General features: G+C 46.0%; 1 protein-coding gene across 5 annotated transcripts in view; it reads right to left on the bottom strand.

Annotated features, from left to right (window-relative positions):
* MGAT5 (alpha-1,6-mannosylglycoprotein 6-beta-N-acetylglucosaminyltransferase) overlaps positions 1 to 24,091 on the bottom strand; it is a 325,980-nt gene that overhangs the window by 190,786 nt on the left and 111,103 nt on the right. For 3 of the 5 annotated variants that reach the window (XM_026510104.4, XM_026510105.4, XM_026510103.4), the window contains 2 exons: positions 19,060 to 19,442; positions 1,967 to 2,131 (listed from right to left, as the gene is read on the bottom strand). In XM_026510104.4, the coding sequence (XP_026365889.1) occupies positions 1,967 to 2,131; positions 19,060 to 19,300 (406 nt within the window). In that variant the 5' untranslated portion in view covers positions 19,301 to 19,442. The remainder of the gene's footprint in view (positions 1 to 1,966; positions 2,132 to 19,059; positions 19,443 to 24,091) is intronic. The other 2 variants (XM_026510107.4, XM_057316180.1) reach the window with 1 other exon arrangement.

Here is a 24,091-nt window from a genome sequence, read left to right as displayed (position 1 = left end):
TACCCACCTTCAAAATGTACCTTCCTGTGAGAAGCTTCATAGCTACCCCCATTTACACAGCCACCGTCTATGGGATTTTGTGCATATCGATTATTTTCTTAATTGGCCATTAAAAATCTCAAAGACAGAGTGTCTCACACACAAAAGACGCAAAGGAGGGAGAATGAGGTTAATTATCAAAGGCACAATTCTAAATCTGCTCCCTCCTCCCACCCCCGCAAAACACACAAAATCCTTTTAGTAAAAACACAGTACCAGTGGCAGGGTGAAAGGAGAACCATCAGAGCCAACAACTTAGAGAATGTGCTCAAGAGGTATGAGTTAACTGGGTCAACTAACTCACTCAGTACATAGGGCTGGGATCCCACTGGAAAGAAGTAGCCACCAACTCCCTCCCATTTCACTCCTGGAGGTTTACCTACAATTCTGGACTTGGGTATCTGGAGCCCAGGCAGGGTTAGTCTCCCAGTGAGTGTGGCACACAAACAGGACAGTCAGAGGAAGCAAGATCCCTCATCGGGGCAGAGAATGACAACAGACTTGTTTACAGGGGCTATATAGGACAGAGACAGTGGGAGGCAGCAAAGGTCAAGGCAAAGCACCCCACTCCACCTCCAGAAATAGGACAATGCAAAACTGCCATGAAATCAGATAGGACCTTTCCAACAGCATTTTCTACTGGGGACGGGGGTGGAGGAGTGGAGACTGGAGAGGCATGGGTTCCATTTATTAATAAGCAGCTCAACACAGTGGGAGGTTTTCTTGTCTAATTACAGAAGCTGTTGGAAACTGCTGGGAAGATAGGATTTATGGCCCAGATGACACTGCCTCTGTGTTGTAATTAAAAGTTATTTTTAATACCTTTCTTTGGTTGGACACTTTGGATTATTAGAAATATATTTTGTAATTTAACACTTGCTAAAGGGCAAAGTACAGAACAGAAAGGTAATACAACAAGCTTGCATAATGGGAAACAATTAAATGTTTTGACACTGGGAGGTAGGAAAGGAAAAGAATCTCTCCCACTTTAGTCCGTACATTTCTACAGTGCAAGTCAGAGGTAGAGAGAAACCAAAAAGGACACTAAATTGGATTTTCAAAGTAGCAGAAAGCAACCCAGCTCCTTATTTTATTCGTTAAGTAGAGTTTGGATAAATACCACCACCAGGAGTGCAGACAACTCATTTATAACTGTTCACCCAAAGCACTTCATCCTCATCCTTGGGCTCTTTGCTTTGTCACCCTAATGAGAGCAAGTCCTGGCTCAACCACAGCGACTTGGAGGCTGATCCCAGGGCAGTGCAATGGGGGAATCCAACGTAAGCCACGGGCAATCCGGGCTGTGTGTGATCTGGGCTTTGTTTTTAATCTATGCTTGTTCTCTCATCCAAGATTCCAGTTTTAAGAAGGGGTTAGACAAAATGCATCCCAGTGAGAAATGCAGGGTGGTGTCCACGAGTGGTGACAGAAACAGCCCAAGATCAGGCAGGAGCCGTTTATTTCATCAGTCTCATTTCCAGAACTTCCATCTCCCCATTTACACACAGGACACATTTTCTGCAATGGTGGCTCTTCTTTAACAACGGGAAGGAGAGAATCACTTATATGGAACAGACTTTTGAAACTGTCTGATAAAAATGAGGAGGAGAAAGGACCTCTAACTGGCATGAGCTTCCCAGATAACCTCTTTATTCCATTTATCCATGCTATGAATCCTCTCATTAAAAGTGAATTCCAGGAGCTCATTATATGAAATATGTCACAGAAACCACCAGATATTACACATCACGATGAGCCTTTAAAAGTCTTTTAACATGTTAATCAAAAATAAATTTAAAATCAGCTTCAGAGGGACCATACCAAGTTGTGGGATTTATACCAATAAGAACCACTGTGCTCCTTTATTCTTTCCCCAGTTCAAAGCACGGTCTGACACCACGTCAGGGCACACAATTGCCGTTCTTACCTGCCACATTAATTTTCTCAAGTGCGACCAAGCTGGGAACAGCTGTGGTGGAGTTGGTCGAGTTTGCTCCTGTGCCATTGATTACAAGATTGTCCACCTTTGACTCTAACTTGCCAATGCGCTGCAAGATATTATCCAACAGCACGGCGAGAGTTTTCTTCAGATCTGTAAAACAAAATGCAGATAGTTAAAAATTCTTTGGCCTCTGTACATTTGTCTGGTGCATTTTCTCTCTCCTCTCCTCTTCCTCCTCCTCCTTCTCTGTCTCTTTCTAACATGAAGGACAAAAAAAAGTGGCAGAGTCAAAAAGTACTGCTTGAAGGCGTGTCTTAACACATCCTATCTTAAAGATGACAGAGGCCATCTTCAGGTGGCCCAGAGAGTACAAAACACATTGGTCTCTTCTGCCATGCGAGTTCAGCAGTAGGTGACATAAAATTATTCCCACCCACTAGGGCGATAGAGGAAACCTGGTGTTACTTAGCACCTTACCAAAGCACCCTATTAAATGCCTTCTTAGAGCACGATGCTCTGACCTATAGAATGACAACCCCAAAGTGCAGCGAGGTCTTGAGTAGCTTCTGGATCGAGTTCATTGTTATTTTCAGTGCTATATACTCCAGTACATCCCAATTTTTTTGCCAAGTCTTTACTTAATAAAAACTACAGTTCCAGATTCTAGGCATGCTGGGCAACTCAGAGGTAACTATAATGATATTTAGAAAGATACCTAAATTAAGACCAGAGTCTTTCATTCATTCAGGAAATATTTACTAAACAACTACTGTGTGCCAGGCACTATTCTAGATGCTGGGGATATTCTCTCATGGTGCTTACGTTTAAGAGTTGATTCCCTTTCCTACACATCTGACTGTGGTTAAATGCTGCCCTTCTCTCTAGACAGACACTGAACCCACATGTACACGCGTTTATGAAGTTGGTACACAAGGTATTCCACACACACAAGAAGATTAATTAAGCCTCTCTCCTCTGGAAACTCATAATCAAAGAAAGATATATCAACTTGCACCTGTGAGAAAGGCAGAAGGACACCAGGCTAGCCATCCATGTGAATAGAATCCAGGGTCACGAATGTACTGGGAGTGGATCAGGGAAGAAGAGCACATGTGGGGGGAGGATAGGCAAAGTCCTGAACTGAGACAAATGCAAAGTTGCCGCTTTCCCTCCTATTGGAAGCAGGGCAAACTTGCTTTGAGTAGGTGATCTCACGGATCAATTCACCATCCCCAGGACAAAGCCAGCTGACCTTGAACGCGTTCATAAACTCGGCCATAAGGCACTCAGGCTATCCTATTTTGCCAGGTGGAGAGGAAAGTCGTCAGAACAGAAACGAAGGTGCACAACGAACATGGAAGTTTGTGCTGTCAGTGGTTTACAGATGGGAGGCATGGCTGGAGCAACTAAATATTGCAAGCAGAAAGTAAACCCACACTTTTCTCCTCAAAGTCTGGTGTTCTGTGCTTGGCATCAGCGCAACCTCCCCACCACTCTCCCCAAACTGATCATCGGACTTCTTCATGATGTTAGCCTCTGCAGTGGTTCGTTCATTCATTCTAACAAATACCCGACCAGGGCTATTTCTTGCTCTTCAGCCTGTCCCTTACCTACAGGTAAGAAGAAGCTGGCCACAACATTAGAGCAACGGGGCTAAAAATATCATTATAGCAGGAAGGACAGAAGGGAACTAATGTTTCCTGAATCCCTTTAAATGCACACACAAATCTAAGAAACCCCACGTTATCTTCACCTCCTCCGGAAGGTAGGTGAGGTAAAATGACTTCATTTTACAGAGGAGAACACAGAGGTTCACCGACATGAAGTAACGTGCTCACGGCAACAGAGATAATAAACCAGAATGGGGACTTGAATCGGGTTGGCCTAATGCCTTGATGCCTTAGCGGACCAGCCAGAAGTCAAGAGCCAGGGTAGAACAAGAATCCAAGTGTGAAATTCAAGGTCTTTCATTCACAGCATTGTGGTGAAGGGCCCAGACTCTGGAGCCAAAGTTTCTCAGTTTACGACCTTGTTCTCCACTTCTGTTTCCTTCTCTGTCAAAGAGTGATAAGAAAAAGCCTACCTCTTTGGGTTGTTATGTGGACTTCATGAGTTAATATTTACAAAATGATCTGAACACCACTTGGCACATGATAAGCACTATATAACTGCCTGCTACCCATAGAAATAACAAATAAAACTTCCTCTGGGAAACACTCTCATCCTTCCTCAAGAAATCTCTTCCTGAGTGAGGCAGGACTTTTATCACTTAATCGAAAGGGTCATGAGCTTGCTCTCCTCCAGGTGCTGCAGTCTCGTGGTCAGCGTGACTCACAGTCTACCCCTGGCACATCCTTAGGTGGCAGAAACAGGAGCCAGCCACCAGCTTTGCTCTTAGAATGAATTGAAAGCATCAACTGCTTCTCTAGAATTCTGAAGATCGCCAGAGGCCGGCCATGTGAATAGGGGCAGTGGTGTCACTGGGAGGGGACTGCAGTGTGTGACAAAACCACCCCTCAGATACAGGATACCAAGCCCCTCTATCTCCAGCCTCATTGCCTGAAGGCTCTATCACCAGCCAAGCAGCCCACAGGTAAAAATGGCATTTAACTATTACCAGCAATTGAGGTGAGCTAGACACAGAAGCCCTGGACCCCTAGAATGGGTTAAATCAGGCTTTCTCTGCTTTAAAGCTATTGACACTTTGGGCCAGACAATTCTTTGCTGTTGAGGGAGGTCCCCTGCACTGAAGGGTGTTTGGCAGCACCCCTGGCCTCTAGCGGCTGAATGACAGTAGCAATCCCTCTATGTGACAACCAAAAAGACCTCCAGACATTGCCAATGCCCCTGGGGGGAGAGAGGCACAATGCCCCAATTTGAGAACCACTGAGTTAGGCATATGCTCCCATCCCTTTCTTCCTCACTGCCCCTTTATACAGGGGGAAGTGTGAGAACGGACACTGAGCTTGCATTATGTGCGAACTCCATCTGCTAAGGCACCAGAGGCATTGCTACAAATACAATGCAAAGTACAATGAAGGAAATGAGCCCTCCTCCCTACAGGAGCTGACAGAAGTCCAGCCCATGCTGATGGTCTCTCAAGGGCTGGTAACCTTCTAGAATTTTTTGTCTTTTTGTTAAAAGGCAAGAGGACTATGGGACAGAACCCCCCAACCCATAGTTATTGGTGATAGTCACAGGTGGAGCACACCCTAGGCAGAATACAAAACTGTCACATCAACCTTAAGGTGACACAAACAAATGGAAAGATATTATATTCCATGCTCATGGGTTTGAAGAATATTGTTAAAAAATCTATACTACCCAAAGCAATCTAGAGACTTAACATAATCACTATCAAACACCAACAATATTTTTCACAGAACTAGAACAAATAATCCAAAAATCTATATGGAACCACAGAAGACCATGAATAGCCAAAGCAATCTTGAGAAAGAAGACCAAAGCTGGAGGTATCACACTTCCAGATTTCAGGATGTATTATAAAGTGATAGTAATCAAAACTGTATGGTACTGGCACACAAACAGGCACATAGATCAATGGAATGGAATACAGAGCTCAGAAATAAACCCACAACTGTATGGTCAATTAATCTATGACAAAGGAAGCGTGAATATGCAATGGGAAAAAGACAGGGTCTTCAACAAATGGTTTTGAGAAGACTTGACAGCCACATGGAAAAGAATGAAACCGGACCACTTTCTTATACCATACACAAAAATAAACTCAAAATGGATTAAAGACCTAAATGTGAAGCCTGAAATCATAAAAACCTTAGAAGAGAGCACAGGTATTAATTTCTCTGACACTGACCATAACAACATTTTTTCTAGATAGGTCTCCTGAGGAAAGGAAAACAAAAGCAAAAATAAACTATTGGGACTACATCAAAATAAAAAGTTTTTGCAGAGTGAAGGAAACCATCAACAAAACAAAAAGACGACCTACTGAATGGAAGAAGATATTGGCAAATGGTATATCCGATAAGGGGTTGATCTCCAAAACATATAAAGAACATGTATGACATACCCAAAAAACCAATAATCCAATTAAAAAATGGGCAGAAGACATAAATAGACATTTCTCCAAGAAGACATCCAGATGGCCAACAGACACATGAAAAGATGCTCAACATCACTAATCATCAGGGAAATGCAAATCAAAAGTACCATAAGACATCATCACCTCACACTTGTCAGAATGGCTAAAATCAACAACATAAGAAACAAGTGTTGGTGAGGATGTGGAGAAAAAGGAACCCTGACGCACTGTTGATGGTAATACAAATGGGTGCAGCCACTGTAGAAAACTGTACGGAGGTTCCTCAAGAAATTAAAAATAGAGGGGCGCCTGGTCATTAAGCGTCTGCCTTCAGCTCAGGGCATGATCCCAGCATCATGGGATCGAGCCCCACATCAGGCTCCTCCGCTGTGAGCCTGCTTCCTCCTCTCCCACTCCCCCTGCTTGTGTTCCCTCTCTCGCTGGTTGTCTCTATCTCTGTCAAATAAATAAATAAAATCTTTAAAAAAAAATTAAAAATAGAAAAACCAGTAATAATCCAGCATATTGCTACTGGGTATTGACCCAAAGAATAGGAAAACACTAATTCAAAAAGATATATGCACCCCTATATTTATTGTAGCATTATTTACAATTGCCAAAAAAATGGAAGCAATCTAAGTGCCCAATAAGCAAAATGGATAAGAAAAATGTGGTGTCCACAAAGGAATTCTACACAACCTTAAAAAAGGATGAGATCATGCCATTTGAGACCACCTGAGTAGACCTAGGGAGTATTATGCTAAGTGAAATAAGTCAGACTGGAAAAGACAAATACCTTAAAAAACAAACAAACAAAGAGCATAATCAGACCTATATATTCAGAGAATGAACACCTGCCATGGAGGACGGCGTGGGGGATGAGCAAAATGCGGGAAGGGGAGTGGGACACACAGGGCTCCAGGTATGGAATGAGTAAATCACAGGAATAAATGGCACAGCATAAGGAACAGAATCAACAATACTGTAATAGAGTGATGTAATGGGACAGAGGATAATTACACTAGTGATGAACACAGACTAAAGTACAAACTTGTCAAATCACTAAGTCACACACCTGAAACTAATTTAACATTGTGTGTCAACTATACTAAAAAAATGTCAAAACACAAGAAGCCAGTCTTCCTCGATTCCTAAAATACAGTCACCGATAAGGGTATCTACTATCTCTTGTTGACCTCACCTACTAGAGGGTGACCTCTGTGACCGTGTGACATGGTACAACGAAGGGAAGTCATGATGATGAGAAGGATGCTGACGTTCACTACTGCAGCTATACTCCGTACCACCACCAGCGCTGCCGCTACCACCCTGCCCCCAGCACCACTGACTGAGCTCTATGTGTCAGCTGCTGTCCCCAGCACTTCTCATGGATTACTTCATGGGTCCTGCCAAGACAATATGAGGAATGTATTATTGTTACCATCTCCATTTTATAGATGATAAGCCACAGCACAGAGAGGTGAAGTAATTTGCCCCAGATGATTGCAGATCAAGGCTTCCATCTCACACAGTCTGGTTCCAGACCCAATGGCTCTTACCTACCTTACCTACCGCCTCTGAAGAACCACTATGGACCTGCCAGCCAGCAAGCATCTCTGACCTGCTGCTTCTAAGCACACTTATCGGGGATGAACCTCAGGGCTTCTGCCATGTGCTTTTGTTAAGTCATATCCCAACCATCCTCAAGACTCACTGATGCCAATGTTCTGTGAACAACTCCCACACTAAAAATAATGAAGAGTCTGCATTTCCGTAACTTCTGCCTCAAAATGAAAAGGTAATATAAAGCAATCAAAAACCCTGGACTCCCTAGGCACTTTACGTGGATAGGCATGTTTTCTCTTCCAGTATGAAAGAAAAGAAGTTCAACAAGCAGTTGTTTTATTTCAAGACAGTTCGACACAGAAGATAGTGTCAATAAAATACCCAAGGGCAAAGATGATGTCAAGCCCACCTCTGTGTCTTTACCAACTGGCACACTGCAGTACTCAGTTACGTGTGTGTTATGTAAGTGAACAGATGAATGAATGAACCAACAAATAAATGGACTGTAGTCTTCCCACCAACAAGGCTAAGAAAATCATACATTTCTAGGTGATGCAAGTATTTCTCACCCTTTGCATTTTACAGTTAAACCCGCAAAAACTGTTTTATTGCAATTTTAAATACCAGAACATTTTTGTGTTTTAGTCTTAATGATAATCCATTTATCCAATAAGACTGTACGCCCAAGGATAATTTCTACAGAGCTTAATAAAGAAATTAGGGCAAATATATTCCTTCAAATTCTAGTGTAATGTTTTTATATTTATCATTGTGTTTTACAGTTATTATAGCAGTAAAATGTGTCCTCAGCAGGATTACAATTTTCAATTACTAACAGGCTTTCAAAATTTTGTTTGTGCTTCAAAGCCTTAGCCATAAAAATTTAATCCCAACATTACTACCGCAATTCTGTATTCCTGAAACTTACTGTACGTGATAAAGACGAGATCAAAGCAACGGAAAACATTTAAAATGTGCTTCTGGGGGAAGTTAGCTTTGCTTTCTATCGTGCTAGAAGTGCTTTGATCAAGGGCGAGATCGACAAAAATCTCAGAACAGGTGCCCTGACAGCTTCTGTAAGTTTTCATTTCCAAAAAGCATGACTCCAGGGGGCGAGCAGGGGCTGGAAGATGTTGCTACATTCTTGAGCAGGGCAGCCAAGGCGATTTCACTGCCGGCTAGATGTGCCTCCAGAGCTGGGGCCCAAGGAGACAGGATTTCAAGACAAAAGGGGTCCCACTAGTAGAAAAAGTCTACCAGTTTATAGGTCTATCGGTTAAAGTTGTGAGACAGGGCAGCAAACCCTGATTGCCCAGATTATTCAGGCCATTAGTATTTGAGGAATGATCAAGAAAGGGAGTGTGTAGGGCCTATGCTAGCCACCCTGTTCCCCTGGGACATGCTCCCAAAGTAGTGGTTATCCAGCCCGCTGTCCTCCAGGCCAACCTTCACCAGGCTCTGTCCTCAAGGCACTCCATCAGAATCTGTAGAACCCACGAGTTAAGGACTTTGGGCACCGCCATGATGGGCTACATTTAAGGTGCAGCCAGCGTGATTCACTGGCACAGAACCAACTGTGCAATGAGCAAGGACTTATATCTGAATGGCAAAAAATTATTTGCATCTGAGCTTGCTTCTAATCCAAGTCCCGCTTCATCATGGCTGCCCCCAGAGGCAGAGTGCCAACAAGGAGCAGCTTCACTTGCTGCTTGGGAGAAACCAGCAAAGACAGGGCGCTAATGAGAAAGGAAGGTGCTAATGAAAAAAGAATTAGCCCCAACCTCTCATTTCCATTGACTGCCAGAATGTCAAGTTTCATCAGTTATATATTTTTAATTTCACAGTGACCTCTCCACAGAAAGACAATACAGTTAGACTAATAAGCAAAATCCAGTCCATTCATTATGTACAAGGACACTGTAGTGTTCTTTATTATAGATAAGAACCGGACACTACCCAAACACCCAACAAAAAGATTAAATTACATATGCCCATCCATTCATAAGATAGAATAAATCACTAGATTGGAACTCAGGGAGGGCAAAGCAGGCGTCTTGTCATCTCTGTTTATCACCACCAGCTGTTAACGTCAGGAGCTCACTGTAGTTATTGAATGGATGGTTTAAAAAAAAAGTGCATGGCCATTAAAAATATCTAATGGCATGAAGAAATATAACAAAGTAAGAGTTTAAAAAGCTGTATATGAAATATTCCAATTTTTTAAATGACATGTGCATATATGCATTTTAAAAAAGGACTGGAGGGAAATCAAAATTTATCTGGGTTTGGGGTTAGGGAGTATTTTACCTTTTAGTCTTTATTTCTAAGAGTACAAAAATGAGCGTGGCATCTTCCTTGCCCTTGTGTGTTTTAGTGACAGCATCTTCTATCTTGTGCTAAATAGTTTGGAAATGGTGACTCACACAGCTGCTTCTGTTGAAAATGAACTTCTTTTCTTTCACGTTACGAGAGAAACCGAGCCTACCTAGGGTTAAGGACCAAGAGAGTCCCAGGTTTTTCACTGCCTTATAGTTCACATGCTCTCCATTTTATATATTCACAGTACTCTCACAATCACGGAGGCTTAAATGCTATTTGCAAATACATCCAGTGCAGTGAATTCTACCCTCACCAAGATACTGGCCCCAAGTACCTGATGTCAGGTAAGAAGATACCTCCTGCCCTCAAAACACCTCAGTGATTGACCCTCACAGCCTTCCCGCATTTGAATTCATATATATATATATATATTTTATTATATTAGTCACCATACACTACATCATTAGTTCTTGATGTAGTGTTCCATGATTCATTTTGTTGAATTCTTAAAGCCACCTAAAGTCCCAACTGCACTCTCACCCTGCAGCCATCACAGGCAGCCACACTATGTCACGAAGGACACTGAATCACCACCTCAAAGGGCAGCACAGATGCTCAGTATTACTGACTACTGTTCTCTCCCGGGTTAGGCTGCAAGGGCAGATTTCAGCTTTGACTCCCGTGTGTTCCAGAAGCGAACGTTATTCCAGAGGTGCTACAGGGGTTGTCTCTAGCATTTCTGGGCATTTTCTAGGCAGCAGAATGGGAGAAAAAAATCGTATCTTGGCCTGTTGATAATATCAAGTGTGTTATGGAATCTGTCAATAGCCAGAATAGAGCTCTTGGGCTGTTCTCTCAATTTTCTGGACACCCAGCCAGCTGCATGGAATAGGAGTCCAACATTTTAGTCCTTTTTACAGAACAGAAATGGATTCGGGCTCTGAGTGGTCAAGCCCCATTGTCACTCAGGGTCCCGACCTGACTCCTGGGCCCACACTTCCCCCACCCTGTCAGGAAAGGCAGCCATCACACACTCTTCCTTCTTGCTCACCACCTGTACCAGAAACAGTACCCAGCAGCAGTGCCCTCCTTCAGAGAGGGCGTGAGCTCACCAAATCCAGCTCAGCTCCCAGACCACAAAGGAAAGCCTTCTCTTCTGAACAGGGCAGTGACAATCACCTCTCCTGTTTCTAAAATGCCAAAGTCACTCTGTGGAGCTAACACACTTTCAGAAAGGGACCCAGGTAAGCGCCAAACAGCATCTCTCTGGAGCCCAGGGCAGCAGTTCTCAACCCTGGTGGTACTGTCAAGGCAGGCCCGGTGGTTGTGGTGGACAAGCCTGGCCTGTCCTTGTCTAGGAGGGTAGTGGCAAGCCTGCCTTCCTCCCTCTGGAGGGGAGCCTGCTTCTTCTGTCTTATCCCCTGTAAACGCGGAGAACAGCTACATAAACACGCTCCCGAAGCCCTATGCTCAGACATGTAAACAAACGCCCACTTCACACGAACAATTTTGGTGAGGTGGTAACAGATGCAGGTACATGTCGGCCAAGGTTAGTGATAACGCCCAACCATGAATGCATTTCACTCATCTAAGCACCAAAATAAGCTTCGTAACATGTAAGCCTTACAATAAGCCTATGAAGTGAATGATATTATATTCTCTATTTTACAAAAGAGGAAGCGGGCTTTTAAAACATCAGTCACCTGCCCAGGGTCACATGCCTAGTAAGGAACCCTATGGCCACATAGAAACACTCTCTAAAACCTTCCAGAATAAACCCTGGTTCCTGTGTCAGAATCAGGAGCACAACAGCTATTTGGAGCCACCAGACACATAGTCCATGGGGAATCTCTTCCCCTTTTCAGTCTCACTAGAAACTTTACTTTCAAATTAGCCCCAGCTGTAACTGTCCCACAAAGATAAAGTCAGGGTGAAGGGGCTGCTGTTGATCACTCCTGGCTCCTACTAAGTGCCAGGCACACGCTGAGCCCTGGGGTATGGCGAACAAGAGAGGCAAAACCCCCTGCTCTATGGGGGCTCATATGCTACGTGGGGGAGAGAGATGATCAACAGGTCCAAAAAATACGTAATGACAGGTGGTTTAGGTATCATGAAAATAGGTGGTTTAAGTGCTGTAAGACTGAGAATGAAACTGTGGAAGAGAAAACGGAAGGGGAGGTGGAGTGAGCAATGGGGAGAGGAGGCATGCAGGTGGGAGGAAGAGCAGAGGCGGAGACGCGGGGACAGGCAAATGTTCAGTCACCACCCCCTGCCACTGGTCCCAGAAGATGGCTAGAGTGCCCAGACAGACCCGGGAAGGGTCAACGGCTCCTGAGGGTGGCCACAGTGGCATGAGGTCTGCCCAGGCCGTTCTGACAGGCCATCGGGTGAATTGAGCAACCCCACTTCAGGGGCCAGGGCTCTCTGAGACCAAGAGTCACACCCCCTCATGCACGTTTTCTCCTCAAGCCAGGACTTGAAGCACCAATGAGGCAGGAAAGGACAGGTCTCATGGACAAAGGGAGCAGAAGAGGCTCCAATCCCTCCCAGAAACAGTCTGACTGTCTCCTGTCTACAGAACCCCCAAGGCCCTCCTCAGACATGCGGCCTCACCGGGTGTGCTTGGGAACTCGGCCTGGCTCTGCCGGGGGTGCCAGGCAGGGGCGGGAGGAAGCTGCCACCACACATCCCTGGAAGAACCCCAAGCCCGGAGAGGCCTGTTTTAGGTGCCCAACTTTCTAAAGCAGAAAGCCCTTTCTTTAATCACACCAGCCACGTCCCCGTAGAGTAACCACGACCTCCTCAGACACACCAAACAGCCCAGCTTTTTTTTTCCTCCCAGTGTCACTCCAAAACAGTGAGTTTCCCTCAAGGGCAAAGAATTGCTGCTTTGGCAATGGTGGTTTTCCACATCACCCCAGCCCTCCAAGAAAACAGTCCCTTGATCATATTTGTAGGAACAGAGGCAAAAAGAAGCAAGCAAATAAAGAAAATTTCTAAAAAACCATTCGCAGGCTTTTTTTTTTTTTTTTTTTTTTTAATCTCCAGTGAAATCCAACCTAAGTATTTTTTGTTTTCATTTTCACAGCAGAGGTGGAACGAAACACGCGTAAAAGCTCCTCTGGCTCTCCAGACGTGACCTAGGTCTGCCACTCAGAGTAGGAGCTACCTCAGGCCGCCATGCCAGCATCACAGTGGGGGTCTCCCTTTGGTCTATGAGCAGAACCCTAAATGACGTTAATGTCTTAGAAATGGGCTACCCAGGCCAACGAGGGCCACCTGAAGCCCAATGCATTGCCCCTTGACCAGCAACCAAAAATCCTACCCTCTTCTCCAGGGCCTAGGGTATGCAAGCCCCACCTCCTTAAGGTAACGGGAGGAACTTCCTTCCTCCTTAACTCCTGGGCTGAGGAAGAGAAGTAAGGGGGATAACGGGGTGGGGCCAAGGCCCCCAGGCAGGGGCAGGCCAGGCTCACTCACAAGAACATTCGTCCCCCTTCACCTCTGTCCCCCTGCCATGACACTGGGATCCAGAGCCCAAAGGGCCACTGTATGCGCTGCCCACCTTCCACACTGCTCCTTGCTCACGTAGTTCAGCCGCAGCAACCTCTGTTGTGGCCCTAGGGTGCCTAGGCAGGCCTGCGGCACACACCCTGCCTTCATGTCTGGCGTGCTCGGCCTCAAGCGCTCTCCTCCCACCCTACCCGCAGCTCCTTGGCGTCAGCAGGGCTAAGAGACACCTAATAAGAGAGGCTTTCTTTGACCTTCTCATTCCAAGTAGTGCCTCATGTACTTTTTGAAAAAATCACATATCCCTGGGTCATTTTTTTTTTCCTGGAATTGATTACTATCTGATGTTGTCTCATATATTATTTCTCCCCTCCAAAATGAACATAGCCTCCATGAGAGCAGGGACCCCATCCGTCCTTCTCTGGCTGTATGCACAAAGCCTAGACCGCACTGCCATATACCTGCAAAACACACAGACGTTTCCCAGAGTGCCAGGCTTGAGGGATAATAGCCAATCAAGGGGACAGTTGAGGCTCAAGAAGTCCAGGGAATCAGGACGGACACAGGAGATAAGGCAGAGGAGGAGGTCAAGAGGGAAAACTGGCAGCAGGGAAACAGGATATGGGCGGGGGAAAGGGGTGGCAGAAAAGCTGAAGGCCTACAGCTGCTTCAGCCTGAGCTGCGTCCCAGCATCTGAAACAGTGAAGAGCAGCAAACAGGCAAGAAAGGTCACAGTTCATGAGGTGTGGATGGGCCACAAAGCGAGGCCATCTCTCACTGCCCAGAGAACACAAGCAGACGGGGCCAGTGTCGTAGATAAGAAGCGACCACTGGGCATCAGAATTTGGGTCAGGCCGTCAGAGACAGAGATCAATTCACCTCAGAAACAAGAAGGGCATTGACGAGGGTGAGGGACAGCATTCATGACACAATTCCCGTGAAGTCACTGATAGGCATGGCCGTGCCGCGCGGGCCAGGGAGAGGCGGTGGAGGCCGCGCTGCAGAAGGCCCTGGCTCCGCACACCCCTCTCCGGAGCGGCAGAGGAGCGCGCAGAAACGCCCTCCACACCCACACATGAATGCTCCGACTGTTCCACACAGGCTGCCTGGGACATCTTCCAGGCGCTTCTGAATCACCAAATCCCACAAGAAGTTCCGAAGCCTCTTTTCAAGTAAGCAGAACAAGGAGGGGGCAAGAGATACTGTGTGCAAGCTCCACGACGGTTTGGGGACGAGTCAGACCGGCAACACCTGACTCACAGCACCGTGTTCACACCGCACAGTCACATGGTGAGACAGGAGCTGATACCCACTCCCCAAGTAGTGTGCTGTCCCGAGGGCCCAGGCCACACTGGCTGCCTCCAAAGCCCATGCTCCTAACCACTAGCCCCTTGACCGGCCACTCAGCACAAGCATTTCCAGGGGCGCCTGGGTGGCTCAGTCAGTTAAGTGTCTGCCTTCGGATCAGGTCATGATCCCAGTGTCCTGGGATCGAGTCCCCCATCGGGCTCCCTGCAAGGCGGGGAGCCTGCTTCTCCCTCTGCCTCTGCTGCTCCCCCTGCTTGTGCTCTCTCGTGCTCTGTCAGATAAATAAATAAGCATTTCCAGAGGACAGAGAAACACAACATCTGTACATACACCTTATATGAAGATGTCTTCAAGTCTTGCATCTCAAATGTAGAGATGCAAGAGTCTTAGGACAGCAAGCAAAATCCCGAAAAGTGCCCTATGGATAGAGCAGGGATTAACAAACATTTTTGGTGAAGGACCAGACAGTAAACATTTTGGACTTCCTAAGTCCCTGGAGCAACTACTCAGCTCCTGCCATTGTAGTGCAAAAACAGCCACAGACAACAAAGGGGCAGGGAGGGTCCCAAACACTTTACCTGTAGACCAAGGCAAGCTTGCTGCCCAGGCCTTAGACCACGGGAGTCTGGCAAAATTGCTGAGTCAAGGAGGCAGGTGACCTGATGAGTATTTTAGACTGAATTATGGGGACTCCTGAAAGATGGAGTCAGCGTGTTTTAGATGTCCTCTAAAATCCTGGTTTTATCACGCTTCTGTGTTACTACAGTTCCTATAAACAATTGGGAGTGCTTCTGTTTCAATCAACATTTATTTACACAACCCAACAGAGGTCCAAATTTGACCCGAAGGTCACAGCTTGCTGAACTCTTCTGCTCTAGGACCTCAAGTCAGGGATTCTAAAAAATCAATAATAATCTGAAGTCAGCTACAAGGATTCTTCAAATACCTGCCCCAGCTACTAAAGACACATTGATAGCATCCTAAGAGCCTCTGATTATGCCTATACAGGGATGGGAGAAAGAAGGTGTTTTTTTGTTTTTTGGTTTTTTTTTGGTCTAATAATGGGATTGACTCAGAGTAGACACAGAGCCCAGCCACACAGGATCAGCTTTTCACTCTCTCAGGGCAGACATCTAGGCAGTGCTCTGTATGTGGGCTGCATCTGTGGCAGAAAAAGACTACAAACCACTGTCTCAAGCACCCTCATCCCCACCGTGCCAACCCAGCTAAACCACTGAACATCCTGCGGTCTTTGCATCTCCTGACATCAACCACCAGAGCTGCCTGGCTGTTGACACGCCCACCAACGGTACTGACGGACTGCAGGGGAAGCACACACCGTCAGAAAGGCTCTCCAGCTTCCCGTGACTGGTCCCGGACCACATCATCTTGCTCCATCCCAGTTGTTGATGCCCAGAACTGAGAAATGGAGAAGGCCAGGCTATCAAATTCTAAATAATAAAAACTAGCTATCTGCTTGGGAACGTCCTTAAGAAGATGCTGTTAGTGTTTTCTGTTTCACTCTTAGTGCGGCAATCCTCCGAGGTAGGGAAGGAGGCAGTTTTGCACCCCTCCCACATCTGGACTTATTTTTGATGGTCACAACTGGCATCTAGTGGGTACAGATGCCAGAGATGCCGCTCTGCACCCTACAGCACATGAACAGTCCCCACAACAAAGAATTATCTAGCCCCAAATGCCAAAGTGCCAACGTGACAGACCCAGTTTTAGTGGGATTTTGCCACATGATGGTTCCAGGGCCTCGAGCACATATGCACAGTCCAATTAAATTCCACAGACTCAGCTCCAAAGAGCACTTTGATTGACATGCTGAGTGGACAAGATGCAAGAGAAAAACAGCCGCGTGTGTTACATCTGCTGATGGGGCCTGCTGGGTTGTTTCTTTGCTGTTCTTGAGAAAAAGAAGAATGACTTTGCTAAGGTTCACCTGTGAAAGCAGGAAGCTGGAACCCAGTTTTGTAGTTCCTCTGAGCTCCAAACTCCTATATGTATAAGCATATAAGATGGCCAAAATTCTAACAGACTACTCCGGGGTTCTGGTAACTTTCTACAGTACATAGTGTCTGCGAGGTTGAAAGCTAAGACCACATCACCGCTCCTGAGGACATAGAGGAAGCCTACCCTAGGAGACGTTCGGCAGGAAAAAAGAAATAAAACACTCGAAACAACCAGGAAAATGTAAAGTCTACAAATTTACCACTTATGGGGTTTCTTCTTCCCCATGGAAAACGTTTGACAGATTCAGATCAACAGAAGGAGAGATTACTAACCGACTGCTCCCCTCTCCCCCAAAATATTTAAGATGGAATGTACTGAACCAGAAACTTGAAAATGGCATCTATTTTACTGGTTATATCTACTTGTTGCACACGAGTGACACTAATGGTGACAGTTCGCTTTATTTTTTCTTTCTGATGGTTTACCTATGATATTTGGGAAATATTACAGAACACTGAAGTCAGTAAGTAATTTTCAAATGCAGCCTCTGAAAAACTAGTTGTTTTTCAACGTGGGTTCTCAAAATGGAGTCTCATTTTTTAATCCATCAGATCAAAAAAAGGAGAGCATTTATTTAGACGTGTGGAAAGTCAATGTCTACAGACACTGCCAAATCAAATAGATTAAAAGCAGACAAGCATAATCGTTCCAACAGTAGGCAAAGAAAAAGAATTTCCACATTGTACATTAAAAGCAACCATTTTCAGGGAACCTGGGTGGCTCAGTTGGTTAAATGTCCGACTTTTGGTTTCAGCTCAGATCATGATCTCAGGGTCATGAGATTGAGCCCCACGTTGGGCTCCTCTCTGGGACGGGGGCCTGCTTAAGACTCTATCCCTCCCCTCTGCTCCCTCCCGCAACCCGCCTCTCTTAAAAAAAGAAAAAAAAATTTCTCTCCTTACTAAAAATATATAAAATTTAAAAGTAACCAAATTTCCTGGATCCTTTCAAAAAGAAAAAAAAAATTATGTAAAATTAAGTATGATTGGCTGGGTTTGAACTCAAGCTTCCAACTGTTGCTGTGCATTTTCAGGAAAACACCACGTGAACTCCATATACTTCAGAGCCCCATGACTGATGGGTCACAAAGTAGACCACCACAATTTTCCACCTCAGCCCTCGCCATTCTTGCATCTCATTTATATTACATCTCAGAGTCCCAAACCCTGAGGCCACTAAGGTCCCTGTTCACGGACTGGACTTGTCAGTGAGCAACAGGACAGGCCATCTTCTACGGAGTAAGTCTACTTCCATACTCGGTCATCAAAGGAGAGCTGGGAGGTGGGTTCCCCACAACACAGTATGATCCAAATTTCATTTGCAATTTCTGTTTTGCATTTGTGCGTCTATGTTTTTTAAAGTATTTTGCATATATGTTTGTTTTTGTGTGTATATATAAAATATCAGAAAGTATACACTGAGATGTTAATTATGGTTATTTCCCAGAGTAGATTTATATGTGATTTTCTTTATTCTTGGGGGGTTTTTTTTTGCACGTCTACAGCTTCCAACTTATTCTATATTAAGGATAACTTTTGCCAAAAGAAAAATAAGTAATATTCTGTATGTATTCTCCGCCCCCCACACTCAACCTCATTTCTAAAAGAGTTTTAGGTACCCGACAAAAAACAAAAAAGCAACATGTACAAGAAGACTTCTTTCAAAGTCAGGGCAATTAGAGACAAGGGCAAGAAACAAGAGCAGTCGACTCTCAAGAAGGCAAAGATGAAAGCTATTAGTCAGCACATAATCGCTAGTGTCCTACGTCCTGGCCGGAGGGAGGCACACACTTGGCTTTGAGTTTCTCCCCACCCTCCTTACCTCACCCTGCCCACCCCCTCCCCAGTTCTCATTCCTCCCCACATTCCTCCCCACCCTTCTTACCTCACCCCCACCCCATCTTAATTAAGTTTTGTTTAGGGAAAGATAATGAGGATATTTTTCTGTGTTCCCTGATCATACGCCCAGATGAGATCATGCAATCCAGAAATGTGTTGAGGGAAGAAAAGCTCGCTGCAAATACAACCAAGAGTGCTAACTGTTCTGCTCCCCTGCCCCTGGGATTGGGTGTTAGTCCGTGTGCACAAGAGCTCAGAGGCTCCCCAAGGGCATGGCTTTAACTTTCTAAAACTGTCCCTCTGTGCGCAACTCACTGCCGCAAAGGCAGCGGCAAGAGATACGCTCAATCCAAGACAAAACCAAGGCCGCGAGCCTCTGGGGTCTTCTCGAGGCAAAGCCATGCTCCACCAAGAAGCCCCAGTAGCCGCAGTAGCCCCAGGAGCCCGGTGCTCACCGTAAGCTGTCATAACGCCGGCGTATGGCCCATCCACCACATTCCGGTTTTCCTCTGCCAGCGCCTTGATGTACCTCTTGCTGAGGTCCAGGATCTGCTCACGCAGCACGGAGCTGCTCTCGGGCTGAGTTCGCTGCTGGATGGTAAAATGCAGGAGCATCATACCCCAGATAAAGCCAAAAGTCACAAGGAAAAAGCCCAGCTTCTGAGAGGATAGCTTCCACGGAGTAAAGAGAGCCATTGCTCTCCAGCAACTTCACCTGCCCTTGGCTCTTAAAACGGAGAAGGAAGACACAAGTTCATGGTGCGGGCTGGGTTTGCAGGCTAGTCGGTCTCACTCTGGCTCCTGCGTCAGTCGATTTCCTTTCCTGGTTTCCATTCTGCTGTGAAGAAGGGGGGAAAGTTAGCAGAGTGGTCGTGGCAAAACACAGGGAAACCAACCAGGAGCCACGTTTTCACTCAAATGGCTCTAAAACGCGAACTTCCTTTTTTCTTAATTTGCTGGTTCAATATCTTATGTTATGATTCCAGATCTGTAAGCTGAGAGGGGAAATCTGGCTAGGCGACAAAAAGCTGCACAAATACAGAGGAGGAAATGTGTGTCTGACTATGTTAACAGGTGTAGCAGGGCTGTTCCAGTCTGGACCAAGTTCAAAACAGGAAGCTTGTTTTGCAAGGTGGGGAGGAGATGGAAGGATATTTCACTGAATGTCAGCAAAAACCCAAGTGGAGGGTGGAGTCCTAGCACCCCCGAGTACTTCTGTGCATCTGTAACTTGAGCTTACAGTCATTAGTATGTGCTCTGGCAAGGATGAGAGCATGCAGCTGGGGAGGTGAGGAAGAAAGGGGGCGCCTCCTCAGGAGTCATTAGACCAGGAAAGGGGAACAAGCCCCCATATTATGTAAGCATGGCCAGCTTGCATTAGCAGTGTCTGGAGAGAGATGAGCCGAAGCTCTCGGGGCCACCAAGCGGCCTCTCCCCAGGCACCAGTACAGAGAGGCTATGCCAGCAGTACCCAGCAGTCTTCCTGTTCTAGCTACCACGAGTGAAAGAGGCACCTCACCACTCATTTGCACACTTTAGCACAGGAAACGTGGAGCACATGATAGCCTTCTTTCCTATAGTTCTCACTTTCACTTACACCCTGGGGCCAAATATGAGGTTAGAAGGCACAAAGGCACAGGTTCAATACTCATCAGCCAGCAGCTCCTATTTGGTGCTCTATTTGGGCCAAGGTCTTAAAGCAAGTCTTCCCAAAACATGAGACCGAGGTGGAGGTTGCAAATGGGTTACAAGTAGGCCAAACTCTCCACCCAATGAACCAGAGTCCTGGGTCCAACAACCAGCCAGCTCACAAATGGCACCATTTTCTAAGTGTGCCAAGGGAAAAGCTGAGGAATGGTCTCCATGCGGGATTAACCCAGGATGTAGTCGAAGGGTGCATATGTTTTAGTTTTAAGTATCTTTCTTTGTAAGAAGCCTAAGAAGGAATGAAGGTGAGATCTTGGAGTGCTTAGCTTTCAGAATTTATAATGCGGTGGATCTGCACTGGTCGTCCTCTCTCGCTGTTTTCCTCAACTATGAACAGCCATCAGTCATTGGTAGTACTGCTACTAATAGTAAATGATAAATAAATTCTGGGTCTGTCCCAGGCATTGTGCTGAATGCTTTCTGTGCCTTAGCTCACTGAATTCTTAGGAGAGTCCTCAATGGTAAGAACTAGTACTATCATTCCGTTATATAGATGGGAAACAAAGGTGCAGAGAGATTAACTTGCCTAAGGTCAGCCAGCTATGGGGCAGAGGGGTGATCTCGGAACAGCCTAGGACTCTGTACACCATACCCTGCCTTCCTACACCACCTGTCTTTCCCCACCAGCCTGTTTATCGATGACCAATATCTGTGTGTACATGCTTTAAGGGTTGTAAAAGGCAACAAAGAAGAAAATGTGACAAATCTTATGTAGGTCAAAAGCCTAAAACATTTACTACTGGCCTTTAACAGAAAAAGATTACTGACCCTTGAATTCTAGGCCAGGGGCTCTTCAAAGCATGGTGCCTAACTCCCCAGCAGCAGAAGCACCAGTGAGAAATGCCAATTCTCAGGCCCCAACCCAGACCAACTTAAATCAGCAGCTCTGGCTGGGGGCGGGGGAGGGGGGGGCAGGCAGACACCTGTGCTCCAACAAGCCTTCCCGGCGAATCTGATGCCTACTCCAGTCTGAGAGCCACTGATCCAGGCAGACGGATATCATCGCCATGGTGTACCACTGCACCGTCTCTACAGTGTGGCTCAAACTCCCTCTTGCAATACCATGTCACTTAAATTCCTCGGGCCTGGCCACACCTTCTGCACCTGATCAGCCATCACCATAACCCTGCACATCCTTCTCCACGGTCTCCCCGTATTCACTCACGCTGCTTTCCCTACCTGGCTGGCCCTCTGCAGATATCAAACCCATCATCCAAACCCAGCCCGTTCCCCAAGCCCCAGCTCCACTCACACCGGCTCCAGACAGCTTTCCCTACTGCTCCAGCCTATGATGTCCCTTACTAGTCTGCAGTTTAAAACACTTGTCTGTCTATATAAATCATCTGCCAGTTTCTGTGTGGGATTCCATGACATCCTATAAGGGAACCCCCCACCCCCAGCCCCTGGCCCACCACCACCACGTACATTCTCAGAGAAAGACACTGGCCCCAGGGACACAATAAACCACTTGTTGACCAAGCAAGCTTGTCCTCCAGGCACTAGGGCACTTTATTCGGCCCTTCCAAACGAGGGCTACGTGAGCAGCACCCAGCCCTCTTTCTTTCCGGCACTCATTCTATAGCATATACTGAGCCCTTGCGGCCATCAGGCCCTGGAGACTCACCAAACAAGACAGAGATCCCAGCCTCATGGGGCTGATGCTTTAAAGCCACCTCTCTAACTGGGGGCTGCCCCTGGGTCCTTAGGAAGTGGCTGTGCTTCCTGTTCGATAACCCACAACAGTGAGTCAACTGTACCCCAGGGCCAAAGGGATTTTCCCAGGGCAAGTAAACTAGACGCTATACTAAAAATGACAGCGGGCAATTTTTACTACTTTAGGGGAGAACACCAAATGCATACAGGAACTACCTGTTAACTTTCAGACAGGAAACTCCATTCCACTTCGTCAATTAACCCTCTGAAGCGGCAGCTCAAGGCTGCAAAGTTAAAGCAAGGGCAGGGCCAGGTCCCAAAATGGGACAAGGGCCACAACAGAAGGTGGCGTGTTTCTCTGCCTTGGCCTTGGGGACAGTCAGAACCACCCACAGATGGCATTTCTGAGCGGCAAAAAGATGGTCGAGAAACCCAGCCAAGCTTAAATTCTACCAGCTCAGAGACTTACAAATTTGGAGTGAAAAGCCCTCATTGCAAGTTCAGAGAACAGTTCTGATTGCTGAGGGCCCAGATTTTAAGTAACCATAGAACTGCCAGGAATATTCTTTTCTCCCATGGAATCTACGGTGTAAAACCGCAGCAGCTATCGCAGTATACCCGCAGCACACACGGAGAACTGAATTAGAACTCATCTCTACAATTCCTAGTAACAGAATTTTAAAAGACTTTTCAAAACCATTACCTGGGACACACCCCTAATTCCCACAGAAATAGGAGAGGTTGGGCGGGGGCAACAGGACAGCAATCCTCACCAGAAGGTGCTTAATGATCAGAAAGGACTTAAGGATAATCATCAGTGATGGCCCCAAAATTCATTAGAGGCTACAGAACAATAGCGATCAAGAAGCACTGGATCTGCGGAAGAACCTCCCTGCCTCCAGACTTAGCTGGATCCTCCTGCAAAATAGAGCCAACAGGCACAAAAACACACTCTATCTCAGAAGACCTTGTGGCCAAGCAGAGCAATGCTCGCCCAGGGCCACAGCCTCCAGAAAGAAGTCTGCACCAAGTCCGCTGGTGATGAGAGAAGCTTCTAGGCCCACCACTGCCACTAACCACCCTCATCCGCATCTCCTGTATTCCTGTACTTCCTAAAAGAGCAGCATTCACTCACTTCCTCCCCATTCACTCCTCAACACAGTAAAACCTTTTTGGTTTGGAAAGCATCCCCCTTTCCAAAACTAATCGAAGATCTTTGGCATGGAAACGTGTCAGTTCTCTTAATTTAAAAAGTAAAAGCATATGAAAAGATGCGCAACATCATTAGCCATTAGGGAAATGCAAATTAAAACCACAGTGAGATACCAGTTCATACCCACTCCGATGGCTATACTCAACGACGAGAGCTCAGAACCAGTGTTGGTGAGCTGTATAGAAATTGGAACCTTTATATACTGCGGGTGGGAATGTACAATGAGGTAGCTGGTGTGGAAAGTAGTCTGGCGGTGCCTCAAATGGTTAACCACAGAGTTACCATGTGACCCAGGCAACTCCACTCTGAAATTCTCCCCAGAGAAATGAAAGCCTATGCCCACACAAAAACTTGTACACAAATGTTCATAGCAACCTTGCTCGTAATAGACAAAAACCCCCGAACAACTCAAATGTCCATCAACGGATGGATGGATGAGAAAAACACATGCAATGGCATAGTACTAAATCAACGGGAATAAGTTAGGTCCTGGTACGTGCTCCAGCACAGCCGCTCCCTGAAAACGTTATGTGAAGTGAAAAAAGGCAGTCACAGAAAACTACATATTGTATCATTCTATTTTTATGCAATGTCTAGAGGAGACAAATCTACAGGCGCAGGAAATACAACAGTCGTTGTTCTGGGCTTGCAAAAACAGGGGATTGGGAGGTGACAACCCAGCACGCAAGATTTCATTTGGGGGGAAACGAAAACATTCCAAAATCAATTGTGATGGATGCACAGTTCTGTGGATATATTAAAAATACTGAATTATCCACTTTATATAAGAGAATTATAGGATATGTGAATCGTATCTCAATAAAGCTGTTACTGAAAAAAGAAAAGAGAGAGCAAGCCCACCTCCAAAGTTGGGGGTATGAAGAGGAGATATACCTGGAGACAGGCAGATGAGC

This window comes from Ursus arctos, unplaced genomic scaffold (genome assembly GCF_023065955.2).
Source record: "Ursus arctos isolate Adak ecotype North America unplaced genomic scaffold, UrsArc2.0 scaffold_1, whole genome shotgun sequence".
NCBI classification, from domain to species: Eukaryota; Metazoa; Chordata; class Mammalia; order Carnivora; family Ursidae; genus Ursus; species Ursus arctos.
This window is presented reverse-complemented; position numbering and strand designations above follow the sequence as displayed.